Here is a 20,035-nt window from a genome sequence, read left to right on the forward strand (position 1 = left end):
GCAGCTCCCCACCCAGGACGGGCCCTGCTCCATCCATCCCTTCATCCCCAGGGACAAATTCGGGATTTCTGCTCCACCTTCCCCAGCCAGGGCCGGCCTGAGCTCCCCAAATCCCCCCCGCAGTGTCCCCAGGAATTCCAGGCTGTGTTGGTTTATTTTTTATTTGTGGAGTGGTTAGGGGTGTTTTGGGAAGTAACTCTGTCCCTCTGTCTGTCCCTCTGTCTGTCCCTCTGTCTGTCTGTCCCTCTGTCTGTCCCTCTGGCTGGCTGGCTGCTCCCAGGGTGGGATCTGGGCTGGAATCAGCAGAGCTCGTTATGCAGCAGTTAATTACCGGCACCCCCGGTAATTATAAGGTATAATAGAATATTATATATATATATATAAATATATAATGTATAAAATATAATAGATAATATATATCATATATGAATAATGTGAATATGTAATATGTAATATGAATATATAATGTAGAATATATAAATTAGATATATAGATAGATATATAATGTATAAGACATAGATAGACAATAATATAGTAATATATAATATGATAATATATAATATATAATATATAATATATAATATATAATATATAATATATAATATATAATATATAATATATAATATATAATATATAATATATAATATATAATATATGATACAGAATAAATAATATATAATACATGATACGTAATAAATAATATATAATACATGATACATAATAAATAATATATTATAGAGAATAGAGAATATAGAATATAGAATATAGACAATGTATAATAGATAATACATAATACATTATATATTGTATAATGTATAATTTATAATGTTTAATATGTAATATATAATAGATAATAGATTATATATTGTATAATGTATAATATAGAATATTTAATATTTAACATATAATGTATAATATATAATGTTTAATATATAATATATAATTTATAATTTATAATGTTTAATATATAATATATAATACATAATATGTAATATATAATATATAATACATAATACATAATATATAATATATAATATATAATTTATAATATATAATATAGTATATAGTATATAGTATATACTATATAGTATATAGTATATATTCTAATATAATCGAATGGAAAATAACAGAATATAATAATTACTAATGTAACGAATATAATATATTATAATTAATAATTGGTTCCGAGCCCCTGACGGGGCTGAGTCAGAGGGAACATTCCAGAGGCTCGGCGCCCTCCCGGCCACAGGAGGGTGCTCGGAGATCATCCGTGGAGGAGAGCACCGAGAGGATCTCATCCCACCCCTGGAAAATGGGGATTTTCAGCTCGGAGTCACGTGAAAAGGGATGGACGAAAAACCCAAATTCTAAACAAATAGCAGAGGTTTCCTTGGGGATGTTGGGGACGTGCCAGAGAGAATGAAATAATGCAAAAAAATTCTCTGGCTTGCAGCTGGTACACCTCCAGTGGATATTTCACACATTTATTGTATCTGAGTTTTTATTATTATATTTAATTAGTAAACGCTTTGAGGGTGAATTGCTTGACTCGAGAGACTCCCTTGACTTGAAAATCAAGTTCTCACAATTTTTTTCCTGTGTTGTTTGTTTGTTTTGTTTATTTGATTTTATTTGGTTTTGGTTGGTTTTATTATGTTTGTATGGTTTGTTGGTTTGGTTTTTGGTTTGTTTTTTTTCCCTGTTTGTTTCTGATAGAATTAAAATCCCTGAATCCCCGAGGCTGGAAAAGCCCTCCCAGACCATCAACTCCAACCTGAGCCCCATCCCCACCTTGGACACCTCCAAGGACGTGACCCCACCACCTTCCCAGAGTTCTTTAAAAATTCCCCTCTGGAACAAAGTCGGAAGCAGAAAAATAAAACTTTATTTTGAGTGACATTGGCACGGGGAGCCCTTTGGTGGCACCGGGGCCACCTGGAGGCAGTGTCATCCACGTGGGGGGCCGAGCCCACATCTCCTTCACACGGCCACCGGAATCTCCTCGTGCCAGAGAGAGCAGAGGAAAGAGGAGAAGAAAAGGAGCTGCGAGAGCCCAAAAATCTAACAGAGGGAATTCATGGAGAGGATGAAACGAGGGCTGGGTCCTATAGGCCAGAAGGCCAAGTCCAGAGGTTCCTAAAAGCAAGGTTCCAAGACCAGAGTCCAAGGTTCCAAGTCAAAAGAAGGCCAAGCAGAGTTAAAGGCAGAGGTTCCTTAAAGAACCAGAAGGTTCCCAAAGGTTCCAGAAAGTTCCTAAAAGAGCCAGAAGGTTCCTTAAAGAACCAGAAGGTTCCCAAAGGTTCCAGAAGGTTCCTAAAAGAGCCAGAAGGCTCCTAAAAGAACCAGAAGGTTCCCAAAGGTTTCAGAAGGTTCCTAAAAGAGCCAGAAGGTTCCTTAAAAAACCAGAAGGTTCCCAAAGGTTCCAGAAGGTTCCTAATGATTCCAGAAGGTTCCCAATGGTTCCAGAAGGTTCCTAAAAGAGCCAGAAGGTTCATTAAAGAACCAGAAGGTTCCTAAAGCTTCCAGAAGTTTCCCAAAGGCTCCAGAATATTCACAATGGTTCCAGAAGGTTCCGGAAAGTTCCCAAAGGCTTCAGAAAGTTCCCAATGGTTCCAGAAGGTTCCCAAAGGTTCCAGAAGGTTCCCAAGGGTGCTCAGGAGTGGTTTCAGCAGGAGAAGTGTGGTGTTCCCGGGAGCTGCCCCTCTGTGCTGGATGTCCTCCTGCTCTTCACGCCCCGGCCGTGCCCTGGGTGCCCAGCAAGGTTCTACTGCCCACAGTTGTACTGGTAACTGTTGGACCACTGGTAGGAGTAGGGGCAGGAGCGCTCCGGGCACGCGGGGCCCGGGGCGCACACCTGGGGACACCTGAGCACGCCCTGCCCGCAGTTGGGCACGCCCAGCTCCCGGCCCTGCGCCAGGAGCCGCGGGAAGGTGGTGGAGCAGGAATCCAGGCACTGGGAGCTGCTGCACGAGGAGGAGGAGGAGGAGGAGTGCCCTTCCACCACGCGCATCTCCACGCAGCTGGGCCGGCAGGGGTTGGCCAGGGCTTTCCTCACGGTGCAGACCTTGGGTGCCACAGGGGCGCAGGGTGAGCAGGGGCTGCAGGGCACCACCAACCCAGAGCCCTGGCACTGCTGGGGGAAGGTGAGCGTGGGGCTCTGCACCCCGCCGGGGATGAAGCACTGCTGCTTGTACTGGTAGTTGTAGTAGGACATGGCTCCGAGGATCCTGGAAAACACAGGAGGGAGCTGGAGGAATTCCCTGCTGGGCTCTGGAGGGGAGCTCTCAGCCCTCAGCTCTCCACCCAAACTTGCTTTTCCCTAAAAAACTCCCCTGCAGCTCCAGCTGTTGAGGGGAGCAGGGAGCTGCAATCCCTGGGAAAAGGGGAATTTTGGGACCTGGGATTGGTGCTGAGGTCCTCAGTTTCTTTAGGAGACTCTCATTTATTTCCTTTCCAGGTGCCTCACCTGACACTGGAATTTCTTTCTGCCAGCAGAAGGAAAAGTAAAGGAAGGAATCACCCTTGGACATCCTGGGATGTCCCAGACCCCTCCTCTCATCCCAGGGTGCTCCAAGCCCTGTCCAACCTGGCCCTAGACACTTCCAAGGATAGAGAATCCATGGAATCATCTGAGCTAGGGCCTCCCCACCCTCACAGGGAGCAATTCCTTCCCAAAATCCCACTCAAATTCCCCCTCTGTCCCCCTGACCCCATTCCCTGTGTCCTGTCCCTGCAGTTCTTGAGGAAAAGTCCCTCTCCAGCTTCCCTGGAGATCCTGGAGGGGCTCTGGGGTCTCCACAGGCTCAGCATTCCCAGCCTGACAAAGACTAATCCAGAGCTGGATAATTATCACCTGAACTACTGAAAGAAGTGGCCTGTAATAAAGGGGAAGTCTAGATCTCAATTTTAACAAAGCAAATAAAAAATATGGATTTAATAAATAAATAAATAAATAAATTTAATTAATTAAAAAGAAGAAGGGGAAGATAGCTCACATCCCAAATCGGGCGAGGTCCTGTAAATCTCAAGCTCAACTTTTAAAACCATTTTCCTGTCTCCGCCATTAAAAAAAGCCAGCAACAAACCCAAGAAAGAACCTTTATCTGCAACAACCCTCTTCGTTCCCAGTGTCAGGGTATTCCAGATTCCAGTTCCAAGTCCCAGCAGAATGGGATTTTCTTAGGTGTAGGAACAGGGAAACAACTTACCGAGCTCACAGTGGAGAGTAAGGACTGGGTGGAAAGCTTGGAAATGGGGGTTTTTATATGGAGTTTTTATAGTCCTTCAGGCTTCATGGAAAACCTGAGCCACCGAGTGCCAAATCCTAATAAAGCACACCAGGGAATTTGTTCTCATGCAACTTTTTCACTGGCTGTAATTATTTTACTCACTTGGGCCTGTTAACGCATTATTATCCCCAAATCCCGTGAAAAACACCTCACACCCTGAGGGCTCTTTCCATTTGAAAGCTTTACTGGGAGAAGGAAAAGCTGCCTTTTATCTGGCTGACCTCATTAGGTACCTGAAGAAATCCATCCCTCTTTTCCTAAAGCTCCTTTTGTGGGAGTGACCACGGGGAAGCAGTGCTGGAGGAGTGGGAATTGATTGGGGTCATCCCAACGGCTCTGGGACCATCCCAATGGCTCTGGGACCATCCCAATGCATCTGGGGTCATCCCAAGGGCTCTGGGGTCATCCCAAGGGCTCTTGGACCATCCCAATGCATCTGGGGTCATCCCAAGGGCTCTGGGATCATCCCAACGGCTCTGGGACCATCCCAACGGCTCTGGGACCATCCCAACAACTTTGGGACCATCCCAATGCATCTGGGGTCATCCCAACGGCTCTGGGGTCATCCCATTGGCTCTGGGGTCATCCCAACAGCTTTGGGGTCATCCCAACGGCTCTGGCACCATCCCAACGGCTCTGGCACCATCCCAAGGGCTCTGGGGTCATCCCAGTGGCTCTGGGACCATCCCAACAGCTCTGGGATGATCCCATTGGCTCTGGGGTCATCCCAACGGCTCTGGCACCATCCAAGCTCTGGCACCATCCCAAGGGCTCTGGGGTCATTCCAAGGGCTCTGGGACCATCCCAACAGCTCTGGGACCATCCCAACGGCTCTGGGGTCATCCCAACGGCTCTGGGGTCATTCCAACAGCTCTGGGGTCATCCCAATGGCTTTGGGACCATCCCAGTGCCTCTGGGACCATCCCAACGGCTCTGGGGACATCCCAACAGCTCTGGGGTCATCCCAGTTGCTCTGGGACCATCCCAACGGCTCTGGGGACATCCCAACGGCTCTGGGGTCATCCCAGTGGCTGTGGGACCATCCCAGTAGCTCTGGGATCATCCCATTGGCTCTGGGGTCATCCCAACAGCTCTGGGGTCATCCCAACAGCTTTGAGGTCATTCCAACAGCTCTGGCACCATCCCAACAGCTCTGGGGTCATTCCAACGGCTCTGGGGTCATCCCAAGGGCTCTTGGACCATCCCAAAGGCTCTGGCACCATCCCAACAGCTCATCTTTGCACCCAGAGCTTGGCTCTGTCCCCGTGCCTTGCGCTGGGCCCTTGGAAACGATCCTGTGATGTCATGAGGGTAATTAGCAGCCTTTGATGTGCCGGGACGCAGCCCTGAAATTGGCTCTGTGCCGGCGTTGCTCGTAATGGGGCTGAGCCGGGCCGGCTTGGCTCGTGTCAGACATTAATGAGCGTTTGTGAGGGGTTTATGAGGTTCTGTTATGAAGGTGTTGTTTAATGTCCTGCTCCTGCTTCGTGTGTGGGTAAACACCGGGACGAGCCAGCTCAGCACCTCCCGAATGTCTTCATTAATCAGGAGCGTCTTAATTTATCACCAGAGTGTCCTCATTTATCACTAAAATGTCTTCATGTGTCAGCAGGGCAAAGCTGAGTTTTGGGGTGAGAACAGGCTCTGATAAAGGTGTTTTTTCCCTTTTTCCAGCTCAGGGAATCCCTTGGAAAAACAGCCCAGCTGGATGTGGTGGTTTAGCTGTGGTTTGATGTAATTAGTGAATACACCACGTGTTTGGGTGTTGGAAGGGGGAGCAGAGTCATCAGGGATTCCTGGGGTGGTCTGGGTGGGAAGAACCTTCCAGAACGTCTCGTTCCACCCCCTCCACAGGCATGTGGAAGGTGGGATTGTCTCTCCAAACTCCTAAGAGGAGATTTGGAGCCCCTGGATGTGGGTCTGGGTGTCCAGGTAGGGTTGGGCACAGCTTGGACTCGATGACCTTGGGGCTCTTTTCCAACCCCAGCGATCCTGGGGTTCTGTTTTTGGTGTTCCATTGGTCTCAGGGATGGGTTGGATCCCTGGTCCCTGTTTTTTTGAACACTTCACCCACACTGGTGTCCTCAGGGCTCTCCCTCCTCCTGGGCTTAGATCTCCCTCGATCCTTTCAGTTTTATCTTTACAAAGCTGGTGATTTTTTGCGTTTTGCATCTTCATCTTTAGAAGTGCTGACATTGGATCCTTCAGCCTGTCTGGGCTGGAAAATCAAGCTGACACTGCTCTGTCGTGCTCCTCACTCAGGTGCTGAGTTTTGGCCACGTGTCACCTGTTGATTCATCACTTTTATTTCCTGGTTGTGCCTGAGCTGTTACAACTCTGTTAACAACGATACAGTGACAACATCGGGGCACTAATGAGCTTTTGTGATGTGTTTGGAAACACCTGCAGAAAGCCTTGACATGATTCTTGTCAGGGTTAATGTTCATGTTCACAGAAATCCACCCTGCAGTGACAGGAGCCCTGAGCAGAGGGAACAAATCCCAGCACTGTGGATTCCTCCCACGCTGCAGTAAAGATCTGAACTTTTCATTATTAACAAATCCCTAAGATAAGACTTAACATCCAGTTTAATCTTCAGCTGGTTGAAACCACTAATTAGGTATTCATTCCAATGTTTTTGACTTTGGGGATGAATTGCTGGCCGGTTTAATCCGAGGTGAAGGTGGATGTTGCAATCCCTGTGGTTATCGTTGATTATTGTGGCTGTCCCACCCCTGGAAGTGTCCAAGGTCGGGATGGACAGGGTTTGGAGAAACCTGGGACACTGGAAGGTGGAATGGGATGGTCTTGGAAGTCCCTTCCAACCCAAGGGAGAAGACTTTGAGGCGAGGTTTAATAAAAGACAGCAGAAGTAGGAAAATACTTTTATTTTTTTAACCGAATGGGAACCAGAAGAGGGCAATTTTTGGGGGTGGGAGTGTCCGTCCAGCTCACACCTCGGCAGCTGTCCCAGAGCCTCCTCCTCAGGTTTAGCTGGTTGGGATGATAACCCCAACCAGCAGGGATTCATCAGCAGCTGGCATTCCAGAGGTGTCTCCCACTTGTTGTTCCCAACGTCAGCTGTTCCAGCAGCTTCAGGTGCCCTTTGGTCAGAGAAGTGACTCCATGGAAAAAATGCCTGACGAGGTCTTGCCTCGGTCACACCCCATTTATGGCCCTTTTTGCCATTCCCCAAATCCAGTCATGATTTATGGTTTCGAAAATATGGGGTTTTAATGTGATATTAAATGTGCTCTTGCCTTTCTTTCCGTTTTATTGTTCAAATGTGTAAATTGGGTACTCGGTGTCGGGTTGAAAAAGGTGTCTTGACTTATTTGGGTCTATAACCATAAAATTCAGGATTTTTGCAGTGTGCCAGAGCTTTGATCCGACTTTTCATTAGTCTAAAGAACCCAGAACACAGGTTATTCCTCTTTCATCAAACATTTCATTCAAGAACCCAGAACTCCAGTTTATCCCTCACTTTTTCAGCTCTTCCTGGGCCGAGTCGAGGATATTTTCATCCAGAAAAATGTCTGGCTCCCCCCTGCCAAGGAACGAGTCCAGTCATGGAGAAGATCAAACCTAAACCCCATAAATATTTTCCCTTTGAGATGCAGAGACAAAGAACCCCCTCCCTATAAAGCTGAAATTGCAGAGTGGCAAAGGCAGTAAAGGACAGGTCATGCAGGACACAAGGGCCAACCAGTAATTAGCAAGAGTGATTTATCTAAAACAATTAGCATCCGTTAACAAAGCTGGATCTGGAAAGAATCGAGGTTAGTAATTGATTAGGAAGTTCTGCATGTGGGTGATTCACGTGCTGGGCACTACGAGGCCGGGTATAAAAGTGCTTGACCTCACATCTCGCACCATCACTTCTCTTGTCTCACCCTCTGGTGTTGCAGGTAAGTGAATTCCTAAATTCCTGGACTCCTGAATTCCTCCTCTAGCCAAGCCTTCGAGTGTGGTTTTGGGATCAGGCTGACATTCTGCTGGTGGGAACCACTGGATGGGGCACTTGGGGCTCTGGTACGGTTGGGAAGGTGGGGATTGATCACAGGTTGGACTCCTGGAGGGATTTTCCAACCTCAGGCATTCTGGGATTGGTAAATGAATCCATTTGTGACTGCTCAGCCATTGGGAAATGCAGATCTGGGTGAGATCCAAGTAATATTCCATGAATATTCCATTTGTGTTCAGTACACAGTTCAGGGATGCATTTTGGGTTCTGAGCTATGAGAATCCTCCCTGCCCCTTGAGCCTCTTTGTAGCCTTTCATCCTCATCTTTGATTATGAAACCCATGTGAATTTTGTTTTATTTTCCTGCTCTTCCCTTGCCCCACAGATCCCCACCCCAGCCATGGTTCACTCCCTGAGCCCCTGCACCGAGGGCAGCGCCTCCCCCTGCAACGTGGCCGTGCCCCAGCCCGTGGCCGACTCCTGCAACGAGCCCTGTGTCCGACAGTGCCCGGACTCCACGGTGGTCATTTACCCTCCTCCAGTGGTGGTCACCTTCCCCGGGCCCATCCTCAGCACCTTCCCACAGCAGAGCTCCGTGGGCTCCGTGGGAGTCCCCGAAGTCGGAGCCGGCGTCGGGGGCAGCGCCGGAGCCGGTGTTGGAGCTGGTGTCGGAGGTGTTTTTGGTGCTGCCCGAACCCCTGGAGCTTCCCAAGTTTATGGTGGGGCCAGGTGGGGCCGGGGGTACCCGGTGGGCAGCTGCAGACCCTGCTGCTAAGGCCAGGATGTGGCCGCTGGACGAGAGTGACCGGCAGGACGCGGCTCCATGGCCGAGCACGGCACTCAGGGAGAGTTGAGCATTTGGGGTGGAATTAAAACCATCTGTGGATCTTTGAAGGCCTCAAAAATCCCTTTCCATCCTTCTGCCCTTCCTGGTTTTCCTTCTCTAAAGCTTTCCTCTCTTTCCAAGCACTCTGTTCTCAAAGCTATGGGCTGTTCCTGGTTCCTTGGGGGCTTGTTGGGATCTTTTTGGCTTCCCGCTGGCAGTAGGTTTAGATTAGGGAGAAATTAGGATTTTAGATTTTAGGGAGAAATTAGGAGGGAATTCTTTCTTGTGAGGACCTGGCACAGGTTGCCCAGGGAAGCTGTGGCTGCCTCATCCCTCTGGAAGTTTCCAAAGCCAGGCTGGATGGGGCTTGGAGCAACCTGGGAGAGTGGAAGGTTCTCTGCCCATGGCAGGGGTGGGACTGGATCATCTTTAAAGTCCCACCCAAACCATTCTGTGCTTCTGTGACTGTGGCAATGTCAAGGATCTGGTCCGAGACCCCCTTCAGATCCATTTCTAAGCTCTTTCCATGGCTACTGATGGATAAAAGTGGTTCTGCAGCTCCCCAGCCCCTGCTCTGCTGCCCTGCTGTGTGACCAGGGCTGGCCATCACCACAGGAGGAGCAGCCCCAGACATTCCCTGAGTCACCCCACATCAAACCACGCCTTGTGGGCAATTTGTAACCTGTGCTGTGTCTCACCTGTTCTTCCTCATTAAAGCAGATGTTGCAGCAGGTGATCGGTGTCTCTGTGTGTCCCCTGTCCTTGTCCTGCTGCACCAACCCCATCCTGTCACCAGGAGAGCCAAATTCCCAAGGGATCTGGCCAAGGTCCCTGGGTGATCTCCTTTGCACAGCCTCAGGTGTCCTGTCCTTCCCCACATTCCCAGTTTCTGTGGAGATTTTTGCTCAGTTTTGGCTTTCCTGGCTCCTTGTCCTGGAAAAGCCCTCCAGGATCACAGAGTCCAAGCTGTGCCTGAACCCCACCCGGTCACCCAGGCCAGTGTCCATTCCTTCCTCGGACACCTCCAGGGGCGGCCACTCCAAACCTCCCCGAGCCCCTTCCAAGCCCTTTTCCCTTTTCCAGGAGGAATTTCCCCAAATTTCCCACCCTGAGCCTCCCCTGGCACAGCTCGAGGCCGTTTCCTCTTGTCCTGTTCCATTCCCTGGGATCAGATCCCAAATCTGTCCTGGAGAAACCCAAAATCCCCCCTGGATCCCCCTTTTCTCCAGGCTGAGCCCCCCCAGCTCCCTCAGGATCCTCCATTCCCTTTTCCAGCTGTTCCAGCCCCATTCCCACGCCTGGACAAGCTCCCCCTTCAACAACCAGGATAACCTGGACATGACTGATGGAAATCCCTCATGGAATTGGGGATTTCTTTGGGAATAAACTGGTAATAAACCTTTCCCCAGCTCTCCTGGCCGTGTTTGAAATGTTATGTAGCGTGTGAGGAGCAGCCTCGGTGTCTTTAAGGATTGCAGGGTGACGTGGGAATGTGGGATTATTCCAGGGTAGTCACTCTTTGGGGAATTATTATCCTCCTGTGGAAGGAAAACAAAGTTGCCCAGGCACTGTAATAATGTGTAATTAATGTTGGCAAGCTCTGGAGCAGGTGATTAAACCAGATTCTCCCCAGACACACAATCCTTACAAAAGAGAAATCAGAGAAATCCCTCAAACCTCAAAAGCCAGGGACAAACACCCCAAACCTCAAAAGCCTTTGTTGTTGGGAGTATTTGGGAAGGAGCTGCAGTTTATTGACACCTCTCAAAGGATGTTCTTTCATGGCCTAAATTGAGATCTGCGTTTACCACAAACCAGAAAAGTCAGGGAAATGTTGGAATTCTGCCAGTGGGTTTTGACACAACTATTTTTGATATACTTTTATTCTTTTTGCTATAAAAGCCCTTAGTTTGAAGTGTCCTTTCTGAGGACTAAAGATATTGGGTGTCTCACTGAGAAAACTCAATGCCTTTTAAGATAGAAGCCTTTGCTGATATCTCTTAGGTTCATTATTAAGCCTAATTATTCCGTTTAATAATAATTATGGGTTAACAATATCCATTTAAATATAGTGAATTTTGAAATTCTTGTTTCTCTCATTGCCATTTTTTTTCTTTCCTGCTCCAAGCCCCACTTTCCTTTCCCCTAAAAGGCTGCACTCTTTAACAAATAATTTGAAAATTTAGTCCAGTTTGGGCGACAATCTGGTGCCCAACTTCTCATTTGGGACGGGTTTAGTCTTCAGGGAAGATCCTGAGCCTCGCAGGGAATCCTGGTGCTGGAGGCAGCTCCTGTGGCCTTGAATGTTCCCAAGGGAACATTTAAATGGATAATTCCCCAGTGAATACATTCCCGAGTTGGAATGGAATTACTGGAGTTGCTTTTCAGTTATTTAAATTGCCTGGCTGTCACCTGTTATGATAATATCGCAGCCAGGCCGCAAGTTCCTCTCCCCATCCCACTTTTCCTGAGCCTCAGGACATGAAAGAATTCAGGGTTTGGGATCTGGGAGAGATCAAGGGAGCTGGTGGTTGGAAACTGGAGCAACAGGAAAGGGGGAATCGGTTCAGACGGAAAAAGGGGAAGTTTAGGTTGGATATTGGGAAGTTCTTCCACGTGAGGCCCTGGAACAGGATATTCCATGGATTCCCTGCCCCTGGAAGCATCCCAGGCCCAGCTTGGAGCCACCTGGGATGATCTTTAACCTCTCTTAACCCACCCAGAACAGGTATAGGAGAAAAATGGTCCTGAGACATCAGGAGAGATCCATGGAAAATGAGTTTTGGCGTTGGGAGGGGTCTGGGCTGAAATTCCAGGATGATCTGGAACTTCCTGACTTCTCCTGACGATCTGGAATGAGCAGGTGAGGAAACATCCTGTCCCTGCTTGGTGACTCCTGCAACAGGAGCATCTGGGGTGAGGAATTTGGCGCTCCAGTGCCTCCAGAAGGGTGACCTGCAGCAGAGGAGGAGATCCTGGAGGTGCCCTGGATCCCTGGAGCTGAGGGACGCCCTCGGAGCCTCGACATTCAAAGCAGGAAGGGGAAGTGAGGTGGGAGCCAGGTGGCTCCAGGTCAGCGTTGTGGCGGGGAGGTGACGGCGGGTGACAGAGCTGGGACTGGCAGGAAATCACCACCTGTGCGTCCTGTCCCCAGGGAAAGTGACTTAGGAATGATCCGAGGGGGACATCAGGAGGGAAGGACATCACAAATGGCGCAGCGCTGGCAAACTTGGGCAGGGACGGAGGTTAAGTGGGACCAAAGGACTCAGAATTTCACCCAAACCTTTGGCTTCCTGCGTTTTATTCCATCTCTTTCTCCTGTGCAAGGCTGTCCAAACCCTTCCCCGCTCTCTGTGCAGGCAAGAGAAGATTTTGTGTGCCTGAGGCACCCCAGGGAGATAAGCTGAGCCTCTGTGCCAGAGGCATCCCAGGGAGATAAGCTGAGCTTACCCTGCTGGGAGACTCCACCATTTCCTAATGCTTTCTCTGGGGAACCCAGCCCATTTCTCTGCTGGCAGCAGGAGGGTTGCAAAACCTCTCTTAAAGGCTTTGCCACTTTCAAAGGGCTGCTCTGATTTACTGGGGCCGTGGCTCTGCTTGGGGGGAGGCTCCTCCCTGACCCTCCCCTTCCTGGGGCACCCCCATCTGGGGCTGTCCTGCTCAAACTGGGGCACGGAGGAATCAGAGCAGGCCTCGCTCTTGGCTGGGGCTGCTCCTGCCCAGACAAGGAGCTCTGGAGCTCATCTCTGCTCCTTGGAATGGGCTCCAGGTCAGAGTTTTGGGGAAATCAGAGACACGATGGAAAGAAATGGATGTTGGGCTGGAGGATCAATGTTTCTGCTCCCTGGTTTTCTGCCCATGGAATGGCTTCGCCAACCTCCTCCCTTAATTGTGTTCTTGATCCTTTCTTCCATTTTGCTCTAAGAGATGGGAAATGCATAAATGCTTCTGCAGGGGGCCACCATGGCAAGAGGAGGGGTGGCCATGGCTATCTCTGGAAATCAGCCCAGAGGTGAGCCCTCAAAGTCACTGCTGCAATGACATTTATGACTCCTGCTGAGCTCTCTGATGTGGAACTGGGCAGCTCTGCCTGGGCTCTGCTTGTTGAAACACCTATCATCTCTAGTATTCAAAACCTAAATCATTCATACTATTCAAAACTGAAATAATTTTTAATATTCTACATCTAAATAATCCTTATTCGAAATCCAAATAATCTTAATTATTCTAAATCTAAATAATATTTCATATTTTAGACCTAAAAGATCGTTAGCTTTCTAAATCTAAATAATCCTTAATGCTTTGGACCTAAATCATCTTTAGCATGCCAAACCCAAACCAGCGCTCCTGTGGGGGCATGGCAGGGGCTGGCAGGAGCTCCCTGAAGAACCGGCTGCTCTATCTGCAGAGGAGCTGAACCCTCCAGCATCTGGCCATGGCTTGGCTGCCTTTGGTCTTTCCTCTTGGGTGGCTTTAACCTCGAGCATCACCGATCTCCTGCCTTGGACCACCGAGATCCCCCTCAATCTCTCGTTTTTGTGATCTATTACCCAAGCACCGACCCCAGCATTGCTCCAGGAGCTTCTCTTGGGGCAAAATCAACCGAGCGATGCCTCTTTCTGGGGAAATATTTGGGTAAACCCTAAGCCAAGGGTTAGTTAAGGTTTCTCCTTCTGCTGGGGGAAATGAGTCAGGGCGGGAGCCATTGAGATGGAGATGTGGTGACAGTCCCTAACATCCGGAGTCTGGCCTGCCCTCTCATTGCAGGGCTCCTGAGGGTGGCTGAGGGTCCCTTTAAAGCGCCCGAACGAAACCAGAGCAGACATTTTTATGCTTCTAACCAGAGTAATTTTAATGGAAATGAGAAGCAGTGAGGAACAGAAAGAAGAAGTTGGCCGAGATACAGAAGGGGCTTTGGCGAGCAGAGCGTTCCCGATGTTGGGGGATGTTTTTCCTTGTGGAAATGATGGAGTTTGCCAGTCCAAATGTGTTTCTTTCTTCGTGTTCACTGTCAGGTGAGGAGCAGCAGGGATGGAGAACAGGAGCTCCTCTGCTAAAAGTCACCTTCGGTCAGAGTCGACCAAAGTGGACTTTGTTGTAGAAACTCCCACGACTGTGGCAACACAAAGTCGCTGCAGATGAACTTAAAAAGCTCTTTCCTCACACCCAAAAGTCTCTTTCCACTCCACCAAAGTGCTCTAAAGGTGCCTCAGCCCTTTGAGAGTGACAGCTGGAGAGACAAAATATCCTACAGAGGGCTACATGGAATGTCCTACGAAGCCTGATGCCCACACATCCCCCGGAGCTGGAGGTGTGAGCGCTCGGCGTTCCTCAGTACCGTAACCGAAGCCATGAGTCCGTGTCCTGCATTCCGTCCTGATGCTGCTCCTGCTGGGAACAGCTCACTGGGCTCTGTCCCCAAACTGAACGGTGAAGTTCAAACTTGATCCCATGTTTCCGAGGTCACCCAGGTTACACAGGCAACCCAGTAACCTGGGCAACCCATCGATCTTTCCCGAGAGCTTCCCAACGATGTCGCCGTTCAGGTTGGCGAAGACGGTCCCGCGTATGGCCCCGCTGGCTTGGGAGAAGCTCCCGATGTTCCTGAAGCCGGCTGGGGGCACATCTTGGCACTGGTCCTTGAAGAGGCTGAAGGAGCGCCTGCGCCGGACGTTGGAGTGGCCAAAGCCACCAAAGTTGTCATTGCTGGCCTGGGCAGAGAAGGTGTTGTCACAGCAATCCTTGAAGGAATTCATCCTTGTTGATTTGGACAGCCTGGAACACACACCCAGAAACAAAATTTATGAGCTGCTGAGGGCAGAGCAAAGGCTCCGACTCGGTCCCTCCTGTGCTTCGGTTTCACCCTCTTAATTAACTCATTTATTTTTGTAATCTCCTCAATCCCAAACAACTTTGATTTTTTTCTCCCTGTCAACTTTTGGAAACTGCTGACTAAACGTAGCGAATGAGGGGTTTGCCAGCTGAGAGCTGAGCTTTCCTGCCCCAGAAATCAGAGAAATGTAATAAATGAAAGAAAAACACAATAAATATAACCCAGAACTGAAAATGACTTTTTACTACAAGATTGTGATAGCAAATTTCCAGTTTTAAACTCTTTAAAGCCTAATATTTAAAAAAGCACAGGAAAGAAGAGCAAAAAAGCCTTGAGTGGAAGAGCAAAATTCCTTGAGATTGCAGGGAATTTCGCGCTTGGCGTTGGCTCGAAAACTACAAGAAATTTCCTACAGAATGTCTGTACCTGCACATACACACAGGTTCATACTTATATGCTATATAAGTACATGCAGACAAAGCAGTGCCTATAAAATAAATAAATAAAAAACCACCAGGCATTTAATATATATTCATATTAATATCCATATTCATATTTTATACATAATTTTACTTATAAAGAAATATTTAGAGAAGCATGGGAGAGTAGAGCCAATACTTACCTCTGCTTCAGCGAGCGAGAGAAGTTGAGAGGAGAAGTCGAGAGGAGCGGATGACTTTTCCGAGTCGGGGGTCCGGTTTTTATACCATCCAAAGTGGGTCATCCCACCCCTTATCCCTCCAACCTACGTCAAAACCATTTTCATATTTTCCGAGCTCGGCGTCGCGGCGCCAACGTAAACCCTTTAGAATTTCTTTAATCTTAAAGCCTTTCTCTCTCAATTGCTCTCAATTCCTTGTGGCCAAATGGGGAGATACTTGAGGAGATATTTATTAATTTGGGGAGATACTTATTAATTTTAAAAGATATTTATTTGGGGAAATATTCAGATTGTTAAGCCTCGTAGGTGGTCCGTCGGCTTGGCGTTGGCGCCTCCAGTGCCGCTGGCGGAGGACAAAGAGAAAGGTTTTGCTTTGGTGTCCTGAGGATTGAGGAGCCTCCACTCAGCATCTCCATGACCTTCCTGGAGGAGTCTCCCACTGGGTTTGTATCCCACCTTCTCCAACAACAACCCAAAGCCATTTTCCATCCTCCTTGTGGGCATTCCCAAACATTCCTTCCGATTTTAAGTGACTGTTTTTTTGGGATATTTTTTTGACTTTCATGGAAGAGCATCACCTTAATGGCTCAGGAAGTAGAGACCTTGAAGAGTGACCATATTATTAAATCTGGAGGTGTCTTTTGGTGGCAAACTATTAATATTTAAATCCAGCAACACTTTGCAAATTGAAAACATTAATGAGTGTTTATGAAGTGCTTTGGTATTCAAAATTTGGAGGAAGCCTCAACATCCTGCTTGCTCATTATTACGCTTATTTTATATTCAAATTAATGCCAGAAATTAGGTGAAGGTCACCCAAGGAGCTCTGCTGTAAACTCCAGCGTTCCTCCCTATCACAACTCCTACACCTGGTGATTCTTTGTGGAAAAAATATCAGCTGAGTTCTTTTAGTGTTCATTTAATGCTCTTTTAGTGCTAATCCTGATAATTTCTTTATTTCCAGATCAAATTCAGGCTTGAATTCTCCACTTTGCTCTGCTGAACTGGGGTCAAGCCCTCCAGTGAATGGCACTACAAAAAAATGCAGATGGATTTTAGTTAAAAACATTTTCCTGCTCTTGCAGCAGCATGGCTTTCATTCAGGAGCACTTTGGAATTGAGATTTATTTGTAGTTCTGGTCCTTTTTCCTGAAGTGGATGAGGATTAGTGTAAAATTCCTACATTGACATTTCCTTTAGATAAAACCCCATGGTGTATCTTTCTACTGAACACAAATACTTTCAAACACGTGGGAAAGTTTTCTTTTTTTACTGAAAATTTTTGTCTCTCCAATGACCTTGAGAAATCAGAAATGGCTTTTTTTTTTTTAATTCAAAAAAAAAAAAAAAATCAGATTTGACAACGGGGGCAATAAAATGGTATCAGGAATGTTGCTGGCCCAGAAAATGTTGAGATGAAAGAAACCTGTAATACATGGGACATACGGGAACACACTAATAATCCCAAACAATGAGGAAAATTACGTTAATTGAAGATATGACGTGTACAGGCAAATTTGTTTGCCAACCAGTAGGGCTCCAAACCTTTTGAATCCCACAGGGCGTCTGAGATAAGCCAGGAGGCCAAAGCTGGAGTATAAAAAGGGCTTGGAGCTCAGGGCTCCTCATCAGCTCTCCTGCCTTCTCCTCCTCGTGAACTCGGTATGATTTTCCTCCTGTCTCCCCCTGGACTGGGAATTTTCCTTTCAGAATTTCTGTTGGGGTTGTGGCTCTTCTGAACTGTCACGTTTTGCTGTTCCTTTCACCTGGGCTGCCTGGGTTCAACTTTTAAAGCTGCAGGTGGAACTTTCCTGGTCCTGTTGGTACCTGGGTTCCCTGATAAGGGATTTTCAGGACAGCAGAGGTAGGAAAGGGTTTTCCCCACCATGACTCTTGGTGGATTTTTCCTTAAATCTCCTATTTTAGGTGGGATTTTGGGTCTGTCTGGTCACACAGATGTTCTCATGTGTGTCCACACTCCATGGTTTCTTCTTTGGGCTCTCAGCATTGCCAGGTGCAAATTAAAATGAGTGGGAAGCACTGAAATAGGCATTAGGGTGATGGAGCCAAAACCTGAGGGGTATTATCACAGGAGAATTCTGGGAAGACTTTCCTGATGGAGTCAGGAATGCAGAGCTCCATGAAAAGCTGATATCCTGAAAGAAAATTAGGGTTGCTAATTCCTATCCAGGTTGCCTCAGAAAAAAACCCTGAAGCGGCAGCAAGGTTTTGATCTGTGACCACTGATTCCATCAGGGGTTCCACCAATGCCAGGAATATTACGAATATCCTGAATCTACATGAATATAAAATATAAAATAATCTGAAGGCAGCAGGTAAATGAGCAGATTATACAAACAGGGCATTAAGGAGCAGCTTAATTTTTCCTCTGCCCTTGTTCTCACGGGACCGGTGAGGAAGATTTCGGGCTCTGAGCTTGCTGCTACTCCTCGGAGTATTCACCACTCTTCCTTTCCTCCCCGTTGCAGGTTTTACCTCCATCTCCCAAAGATGACTTTCCTCCAAGGCCAGTGCGACGACGACTGCTACTCCCCCTGCAACTACGGGAGCCTCTACAGCTACCGGAGCTACGACTGCGGGAGCCCCTGCGGCTACCGGGGCTACGGGAGCCTCTACGGCTCCCGCGGCCTCTACGGCTTCGGGGACCGCTACGGCTACGGCGGCTTGTACGGCTACCGGGGCATCTTCGGCTCCGGGGACTGCTACGGCTCCGGGGGGCTCTATGGGGGCTACCGGGGCTTCTACGGCTCTGGGGACTGCTTTGGATACCCCGGGTTCTACTCCGGCCGCTATGGGTACCCCTTCGGCTCCCGCTACGGCCAAAGGTTCGGCTACGGGGGCTGCTACAGCTGCTAAAGCTGGAGGGAGCCACCCCGAAACCCAAGCCGGGTTTGGTGGGATCGATGGAGAGTCCAGCTGTGGAGAGCATGGCTGGGCAGAGTTTTGGGGACAAGAGGCACGGCTGGGGTGCTCCGAGAGCTCTGCGCTGCTGCTGAAGGGTTGGGGGTGATTCGCCTTCATCCCGCTGTCCCTGCCCTCCTCTCGACCCAGAACTTCTCCTCAATCCTCCAAGCAAACCAAATTCCATGTTTTTGGCAGTGCTGTTCAAAATGTTCCCTCTGACTGGATGATGTGGGTGTCGTGTGACTTTGGGTGTGTGGTCTTTCCATTCTGTATCCCTTTGAAGTTATCTCTGTGTTTCATTCCTATTAAAGATTTTTTTTTCTGCATCAATTCAGCATTTCTGGGTTTATTTGTCATTTAAGTTTCTCAGACAGCTTGAAGTCTTTGGTATCCAAAATCCTGAGGAAGCCTCAGTATCCTGTTTGCTCTTTTTTCACCCTTATTTTAAATTCAAATTAATGCCAGAAATTGAGTGGAGGACACACAAGTATGAAATCCTTCGCAGCAAAAGGATTGGAAGACAAAAATTATGACCAAGAGGGAACAGTGGTGGCTTTGCTTGTGTGGATGTTGGCCCAGAAAACTCAAACCACCCCCTTGATCTTCCACACAGAACAGAAGAAAATCCATTTGAGCTGAATAAAATCCATTTTAATGGGTGCAGTTACAATAACACACTAAATCCAAGGACTAAAAGCCAGAAAATGGGGGGGAAAGTGCAGGGAAAAGGCAAATACTCCTAAAAAAAAAAAAAACCAAACAATTGAAATGTCCTCATTCCTCCTGGGCAGCCCCTTCCAAGTCCTGACCAGGAGGAAATTTCTCCTTGTGTCCAACCTGAGCCTCCCCTGGCACAGCTCAAGGCTGTTACCCTTGTCCTATCCCAGTTCCCTGGGATCTGATCCCAAATCCCCCCTGGAAGAGCCTGAAATTCCCCCTGGATCCCCCTTTTCTCCAGGCTGAGCCCCCCTCAGGATTTTCCATTCCCTTCTCCCGCTGCTCCAGCTCCATTCCCTTCCCTGGACATTCTCCAGCCCCTCAAAGCCCCCTTGTCCTGAGGGACCCAAAGCTGGACAAGGATTCGAGTCCAGAAAGTCCCTTCAGAATTCCACAGCTCCCAGAATATCCACCCAAACCAAGGACAAAGGCAAGAAAACAAAATCTCCAGAGGTTTTTTTGTTTTTTTTCCAAATGCAGAAAGTATTTATTAGAACAAGAAAAAGAGCTGGCACAGATACAGAAAGATTATAGTTTTGAGATGCTGGAGGCAGCTCTGGGAGATGATTCACTGCTCTCCAGAACATTCCTTTTTGCTGAAGCTGTGTTGTTCATCCTTCAGGTCCTCGTAAAGGCAGATCAAAGGCGAGACAGCCGTAATGCTCCCTCACCCAGGGCTGCAGAGCTGTGCTGGAAGTGCTTATTGAAAATGCAGATGACACCAAATCTAATTTCACAGAGGTCCTCCAGCCCCATTGCAGCAACTCCGAGAAGTTTCACACGAATTGCAGATGGCCCCTCCCGTTGCTGAAGGGGCCGT

The 20,035-nt window shown here is 48.1% G+C and overlaps 3 protein-coding genes across 3 annotated transcripts; 2 read left to right on the forward strand and 1 right to left on the reverse strand.

Moving 5' to 3' along the window:
* Positions 1 to 2,223: 2,223 nt before the first annotated feature.
* LOC108963479 (keratin-associated protein 10-2-like) lies at positions 2,224 to 4,337 on the reverse strand. Its single transcript, XM_018924218.3, has 2 exons — positions 4,209 to 4,337; positions 2,224 to 3,227 (listed from the first exon to the last, which is right to left on the reverse strand). Exon 2 carries the CDS (start codon positions 3,212 to 3,214, stop codon positions 2,765 to 2,767), a length of 450 nt encoding a protein of 149 aa, XP_018779763.1. The 5' UTR covers positions 3,215 to 3,227; positions 4,209 to 4,337; the 3' UTR covers positions 2,224 to 2,764.
* A 3,711-nt stretch (positions 4,338 to 8,048) lies between these two features.
* LOC103823986 (claw keratin-like) lies at positions 8,049 to 9,815 on the forward strand. Its single transcript, XM_018924246.3, has 2 exons — positions 8,049 to 8,197; positions 8,639 to 9,815. The coding sequence occupies exon 2, from the start codon at positions 8,654 to 8,656 to the stop codon at positions 9,026 to 9,028; it is 375 nt and encodes a 124-aa protein (XP_018779791.1). The 5' UTR covers positions 8,049 to 8,197; positions 8,639 to 8,653; the 3' UTR covers positions 9,029 to 9,815.
* Positions 9,816 to 17,098: 7,283 nt separating this feature from the next.
* Positions 17,099 to 18,828, forward strand: LOC108963500 (scale keratin-like). The gene is made up of 2 exons (XM_018924247.3): positions 17,099 to 17,235; positions 18,063 to 18,828. The coding sequence occupies exon 2, from the start codon at positions 18,085 to 18,087 to the stop codon at positions 18,448 to 18,450; it is 366 nt and encodes a 121-aa protein (XP_018779792.1). The 5' UTR covers positions 17,099 to 17,235; positions 18,063 to 18,084; the 3' UTR covers positions 18,451 to 18,828.
* Positions 18,829 to 20,035: the final 1,207 nt, after the last annotated feature.

The sequence above is a fragment of the Serinus canaria genome, chromosome 25, assembly GCF_022539315.1.
Source record: "Serinus canaria isolate serCan28SL12 chromosome 25, serCan2020, whole genome shotgun sequence".
NCBI classification, from domain to species: domain Eukaryota; kingdom Metazoa; phylum Chordata; class Aves; order Passeriformes; family Fringillidae; genus Serinus; species Serinus canaria.